Genomic DNA, 6771 nt, shown 5'->3' with positions numbered 1-6771 from the left:
GATAGATCAGGATCATTGTGTGTGTCCATGCATAGAAGATACTATGGCGCGCTGTGTTACATTAGCTTTTAGTTGCTATACGCCAATTGACAGAGACTGACTATTGTCACAACTATATATATTGTACATAAGGTTCTGAATAATGTGCATGATTCTTTTCATTGTTCATGTTTTGTTCTATACTTGTTGCTACTTCCAATTGTTGTTTTTATCCTTCAAACTCAACGACTACAACAATAAGAATTCTATCGGCGGTTCACCATCAAGCTCTTATGATGCTGCATGCTAGAGATTTGTGTCACCAGTTCTTCTTGTTGTAGGTTGTTGCATGAATACTCTACTATGATGTACATTCCTTGGTCTTTTTTGGAGAGGAAGTGTGCCAACTCTCCCCTCACATGAATTTGTGGTTGTGTGATAAGTGTTAAGATGCTATGTACTAGTGCTATATGTGAAATGCAACATGCTGAAGGAAATATGCTAAGCACAACGTGCAATCCACCCAAGGAAGGGCACGTTCCTTGGTCTTATAATTTTTGGAGAGCGAGTGTGCGAACTCTCCTCCTACATGAATATGTGGTTCTGTGATAAGTGCAAACTGCTATGTACCATATGTGAAATGCAATGTGCGATGTGCTAAATGCAACATGCAATCTACCCAAGGAAGGGCACGATCCTTGGTCTTATAATTTTTGGATAGGAAGCGTGCCCACTCTCCCCCTATACCAATATGTGGTTATGTGATAAGTACAAAGTGCTATGTGGTGAATATAAAGTGCTATATGTTGAATACAATGTGCAATGTACTAAATGCAACATACAATCTACCCAAGGAAGGGCAGTTGATAATTTTAAAGATCCTTCATGCATCAATATTTCATTACTTTCTTTACGCAATGCTATGTTCTCTCTCAACAATGCTGCCGGCCCGGACCTAGTTCATTTCTTTGTTTCTCGTGAGGACTAGACGTCTTCGCGGCATTGCCCAAGCTTTGAGTTGCCTTTCGAGCCGCACAAGGCACTTGTACTCGCTTGTTTTTCTCCCCCCCTTTCCCTCATCCCCCCCCCACCGCCGGTGGCCTACGCGGAGGGGCCGCAAGTTTTCTTCGGTGACACATGCAGACACTGAGGTGGGCGAGCGCGCAAACCGCGGGTGGAATGCTGACGTGGAGAGATTGTATGAAGCGTAGAAGGGATGCACATGATAGTTGAATCCAACATCAATTTCATCGAAAAGACTGCTCTCCAGCAACCCATTTCCATCTTGCTTTCCGTTCTTTGATCTACCCACAAACCCATCTCCCCAAATTGTGCATTCGCTCCGATCTCCATCGCCCAGCTCGCATAAGTTTCACCCTGTAATTCACGAGGTATTGATTTCCATCGACCACAACATCCTTTTCCTTTTGCAGCGAATTCGAAACCAGAATGGCTCGGAAGAAAATACGAGAATTCGATTCTAAAAGGCTTCTCAGAGAACACCTCCGAAGGCTGGCTGGCATTTCTCTCGACATCAAATCAGCGAAAGTATGTCTAGCTTTGCTTTTGTCTTGTTACGTCAGCAGTGTTACGTCTCCATATCAGCAGAAAATTCCTCTCCTAAACATTTTAGCGCAGGTGGATCAATCTACGGATTTCAATGAGCTAGCAGACACAGAGCCTTGGCTTAGTACAACCCGGCTAGTTGTGAAGCCTGATATGTTGTTTGGCAAACGCGGAAAAAGCGGTTTGGTTCGTATCTTCTTTTGTCTACTGGATTTCATTTCGAGTGTTAACAATTTATAAAATGTGTCTGTGTTAACGAATTTTTGAAGTACTGCAGGTCGCGCTCAATTTGGACTTGGCTGGCGTCATAATGTTTGTGAAAGAGCGTCTTGGCAAGACGGTAATGAAATTCAAGCCATTGTCCTTGTTTATGATCTGTCTCATTATTTCTTTCGGAAGCTAGGAAAGCAACAATACTCAATTCCGTAAGGCTCTTTTTCCTGGCTTACAAAACCTTATTCCCCCCTCTTATTTTTACTTTATTGCTTATCTAGCCAGCTGTTTAAACTCAACACTCATGCTATGCATTAGTATCCTCCATCTTCCAACAAGCATTTTTGGCCTGCCTCAATGGTAGCATAAAAGTGAAATTAGGAATTTTCATTTTCAAAAATTCTTTTTCCACTACTAAGTCCAGATTTGAACTCCAATGCAATTACAGTCTAACTTGGACATAATCCCCCCTCTCTCTCTCTTTTCCCTCTCTACTCTCTGTCTGTCTGTCTGTCTCTCTCTCTCTCTCACGCCCCCTCCTCTCTCTCTCTCTCTCAGCTTTTCGCCCTCCTTTCCAAGCTGCACATCTCAGGCAGGCCTTATGAATGATTTATGAGCTTTCATCTTTTTTTTTTCACAAAATATTTGACAAAGAGAGTGCTTCTTCAGCTGCGTAACTTTTGTTTGGCGTCAAGCTTGGAGGACCATGCTTCAAATCAGAACTGTGAAGTGCTGGCTTCAATTTTAGAAACTTGTGATTGAGATAAAAGTTGGGACATACTTCGATTCTTCAATCTGGTATTAGTCTGCAAACTGGTAGCAATATATAAATTGCAGATAACTATTTAAATCTATAGCAGTCACTGATCGAAATCACCCCCGCCCCCCCTTCCGCCCGTGCTCCTCCCGCCCCTTGCCCCCCCTTCCCCAAAATTTTGACATTATCAATTGAGAGCAGTATCAACATTCAGATAAGTGAAAATTAACCCAAACTAAAAGACAAAATTAGGTACATAAAGCAAGAAAATGCTTGACTGTCTTATAGTTTGACCTACCTCTCTTAGACCCAGAACTTGGCTACGAATAGCATGTTATCACATCGGTGCATTCTTGCAGGTCCTTGAGAATATTATCTTAAAGGAGGCTAAAGATCAGTATGATAAATAGGCACGTTTCACTGCAGAAGGTTTTGAACGCAAGGATGTGGGGGAATTCCTAGATATGATCTTTAAACACAACTGAGAGTACATCATATCACCTCAATGATGACCACGTAAGAATGCTAATCTACTGTTAAGAAATCAACCAATTTTAGGGTCTTCATACTGAAAAATTGGCATCTTTGTGGTCATGATTTTAGATCTGATGGGCTCGGGAATAATCTCAAATTTCTACTAGGAACTTTCAAACTTCTGTTTCTCTTTTGGTTATTGTGGCATTTATACAATTGTTATGACAAAGCACATTCATGAGTATATTGGAAATATGTTTTGCTCTTCTTCCTTGTGTACTTTATGAGTATGAGATATCTCATCCTTCATGTTGCATTACTTTGCTGCAAAATTTACTTACTGGAGTGGTGTGTGTGTGTGTGTGTTTTGCCCCTTAATTTGTCGTCCAAATAACTAAAACGATAATGGTTTACCATTTAGGATGATAGAGGTTGTCTTAAGATCTATGATAATTTTGTATGGTGATTGCGAAGGGTATGATTTCAAATTTGTGTAAAAATAAGGAGCGTAGGTTTTTTCCCAGTTTGTCCTGAAAAGGTTCTTTAACAAGATGGGACAACAAATTACCTTGTTTGCATAACTCGTAACCTCAATTGGCCATAGGACCTAAGGTAACATCAAGTAATACCCAATCTTTGTTGCAGAACCCTCTCAACCTAACAGATCATAGAATAGAAAACCAAAAGGCTAAGAGCTTGACCATGCATCAAGTTGTCAGTATTCAAGCTCTTGACATTAGATGTTCTAGTTGTTGAATCTTTTTTTTCTGAGTGGGGGCTAAGGAATATGTGATGGGTTTCTATTCCTTGCGTCAGTTTGTAAAAACCTACTGTCTTTATATTAGATATTGTAGTTTTTTAAACTGCTTTGTTTCCTTTTTCCAGATTGAGATGAGTGGGGCTAGGGCACCCATTACAACATTTATAATTGAGCCATTCATACCACATGATGAAGAATTTTTCTATTACGTCAGAACGCATGGGTGCTACAGTGAGCTTTTCTGAATGTGGCGGTATTGAGATTGAGGAGAACTGGGACAAAGTATGTCATCCTAATCCTGTATAAATTGTCTCGACACAAACTGGTATGAATTTTATTTGCAGAATCTGAAGAATATTTTTTTTTTGTTATGTATACTGTGTTTTTATCACAGGTGAAACAGGTTTTTGTGCCAACATCACAGATTTTAACTCCTGCGCTCTGTGCCCCATTGATTGCAACCTTGCCATTAGAGGTACATACATAATATGATGTCTTTCAGTTAATTTTCCGTGTTTGAGAAGCGATGCTGTCATTATCTCCCTAAAAGCTATTATAGGATTTCTACTCGAGTCAAAATGATTTTGTAGTTGAATTGATTTCCTTAGTAAAGCCATTTGTTACAGACTCGGGGTAAAATTGAAACCTTCATTCAAGGAGTATTCACTGTTTTTGAGGGTGAGTATGTCACACTGTTCGCATGAACTTGAGATCAACACGTGTTTGTGGTTGTCCAGTCTATTGAAAGCACAAGCATTTAATGGAATTGAGAAATCTGATTGTATCAGATTTGGACTTCACTTTTCTGGAAATGAATCCATTTACCCTAGTTAATGGGGAAGCATACCCCCTTGACATGCGTGGGGAGTTGGACGACACGGCGACTTTCAGGAACTTTCAGAAGTGAGTTTTGTGAATAGAACTCTAGGTTCTTTTGTTGTAAAACATGCAGTTCTTAGGCAAGACAAAGGAATGAGGTGAGCTGCTAGTGGTTCAGTGTGTGTGTGCGTCTCCCGTGACTCACCAAAAAAAAAAAAGTCTCTCCCATGACATGATGCTTTCGTTTTGCAAATGACAGGTTGGGGGATCTGGAATTTCCACTACTATTTGGCAGAGTCATGAGCCCTGGAGAGCAGTTAGTCCATCGCATGGATGAGAAAGTATGGATCAGAAATGAGCTTTTAAAGTTGATCATGTAACAAAGCTTATTGTCTTGGGTTCATTTTTTGTTCAGCTTAGCTCTCTGTGTGTGTGTGTGTGTGTGTGTGTGTGTGAGAGCGAGAGAGAGAGAGAGAGAGAGAGAGAGAGAGCTATATCATGAAAATGTATCTCACGTTTCCATTGCTTATGGGTTGTAGACGAGTGCTTCCCTGAAGCTTGCAGTTCTAAATCCAAAGGGACGAATATGGACCATGGTTGCAGGTGGTGGTGCGAGTGTCATCTATGCAGATACGGTATTGGTTGTGTGTGAAGTGGAAGAGTTGTAGCAAGTTGAGGGCTCAGAACAGGGGGGTAAATTTAGTCTCCTCTTTTACCAGCACCTTTTTTGACAGAGATATTTTGCAGGTTGGAGACTTAGGCTATGCATCAGAACTTGGTAATTATGCTGAGTATAGTGGTGCTCCAAATGAAGATGAAGTTTTGCAATATGCACGAGTGCTGTTAGATGTAAGTTGTCCAGTCGTCATGATCTGGGCCATATAGTGCATGCACATCTCTGTCTCTTTATAATGTTGTAGTTGAGTGAGATTTCAAGGAGTGCATATGCTCTTCTTAGGCTTCTCATAATTGAGAGTCGTGCATTTGTAGTGTGCTACAGCAAACCCTGATTGTCATGGAAGAGCATTGATCGTTGGAGGAGGTATAGCAAACTTCACTGATGTAGCTGCCACCTTTAGTGGCATCATCCATGCTATGCGTGAAAAGGTTAGTAGAGTCCATGCAAATTTTTATTCTTTTGCTTCCATGTATGCAACATTGCTTCTGCTTAACAGTTTGACAATCTTGTCCAATATATGTTCTCTTAAACAAATAGCAAGCACAGTTGAAGGCAGCTAAAATGCACATTTACGTGCGACGGGGTGGACCCAATTGGGAAAATGGACTTGCAAAAATGCGTACATTAAGTATTGAGATTGGGGTTCCATTTGAGGTATGTGCCTTGGAAGCTCTTTGGTTTAACTAAAAACACAATTTGAAGTTTCTGTTTGTTGAACTTTACATGCAACTACACTGTAGAAAACAGATGACAATTTCTTGGATCTCAATAATTGCAGGTCTATGGCCCAGAGGCTAGTATGACTGGTATTTGCAAGCAAGCAATAGACTATATCAAAACTTCTGGGTGATAATGGGCTGTTCAGGTCTTCAAATCACAGAAAAAGTTCAACTGGTGGGTAGTGTTTATTCAATCTAACGAATGGTATCCTGCTGTGATATTTGCATGTGTGTTAAATATTTTGACTTACGTCTTGTTTGAGGCTTGCATATGTATTTGCATGGGAAAGCTACAGTGAATGTGATATGTTGGAAGATCTTTCTGAATTTGTGTACACAGATATGGAGAAACAAAGCATTTTGGCTTGGGTTTTGCTATGTCAGGCATATATGCAAGTCTTGGCCAAATATTGACTGCTTGTAAGGAGTATGGGAAAGTCCAGATGTCTGTCTTGGAAGTATAGTAGTATTTTGCACAAAATATGTTAGAAGGAATCTGTTCTTACCCGTTCCCAAAGTTGAGCATTCTCAAGTTAATGAAAACAGAAGAAATTTTAATCCAAAATCCATTCAAATGAACCTCAAATTATAAGAGCGGAATTTTGACCACTTGCCATGTGTCACTTAGCCAAATGGTTTTTTTTCATAGGGGTGTGCCATGCTGCCATGCTCGGTCAGCATTTTGAGGCAAATGTTAAAAAAACACCCACCACTGAAAGGCTTCTAACTGCTACTTTACACTCTACTCTGGCATCCCCTAGGCAAGGGACAATCTCTTCTTTGTCATCTTTCAACTGTGCATATA

The 6771-nt window shown here is 40.4% G+C and overlaps 1 protein-coding gene across 2 annotated transcripts; it reads left to right on the top strand.

The window, feature by feature from the left end:
- The first annotated feature begins 1220 nt into the window (after nt 1-1220).
- LOC147887880 (ATP-citrate synthase alpha chain protein 3-like) lies at nt 1221-6523 on the top strand. 2 transcript variants are annotated; one of them, XM_087393946.1, is made up of 13 exons: nt 1221-1527; nt 1618-1731; nt 1823-1885; nt 3875-4031; nt 4144-4224; nt 4376-4427; nt 4538-4652; nt 4828-4909; nt 5108-5203; nt 5316-5417; nt 5559-5675; nt 5785-5901; nt 6026-6523. In XM_087393946.1, the coding sequence occupies exons 4-13, from the start codon at nt 3936-3938 to the stop codon at nt 6095-6097; spliced, it is 930 nt and encodes a 309-aa protein (XP_087250072.1). In that variant the 5' UTR covers nt 1221-1527; nt 1618-1731; nt 1823-1885; nt 3875-3935; the 3' UTR covers nt 6098-6523. The 2 variants fall into 2 exon arrangements, with proteins under 2 accessions (XP_087250072.1, XP_087250071.1); XM_087393945.1 differs by lacking the exon at nt 1221-1527 and having other exon boundaries at nt 1600-1731; nt 6026-6141; nt 6307-6523.
- The last annotated feature ends 248 nt before the right edge of the window (nt 6524-6771 follow it).

Source organism: Dipteris shenzhenensis, chromosome 22, assembly GCF_047967505.1.
Source record: "Dipteris shenzhenensis isolate YYH24624 ecotype China chromosome 22, Dip_SZ_1.0, whole genome shotgun sequence".
Lineage (NCBI taxonomy): Eukaryota > Viridiplantae > Streptophyta > Polypodiopsida > Gleicheniales > Dipteridaceae > Dipteris > Dipteris shenzhenensis.
Note: the sequence above shows the minus strand (reverse complement) of the source record. Positions and strands in the feature narration are given on the sequence as shown.

What these genes read in the sequence shown, in the direction of transcription:
- LOC147887880 (XM_087393946.1), top strand. Translation starts at nt 3,936, where the DNA reads ATGATGAAGAATTTTTCTATTACGTCAGAACGCATGGGTGCTACAGTG. An exon ending in TCCATCGCATGGATGAGAAA is followed by an intron (nt 4,910 to 5,107) that starts GTATGGATCAGA and finishes TATGGGTTGTAG; the next exon opens with ACGAGTGCTTCCCTGAAGCT. An exon ending in TCCATGCTATGCGTGAAAAG is followed by an intron (nt 5,676 to 5,784) that starts GTTAGTAGAGTC and finishes TTAAACAAATAG; the next exon opens with CAAGCACAGTTGAAGGCAGC.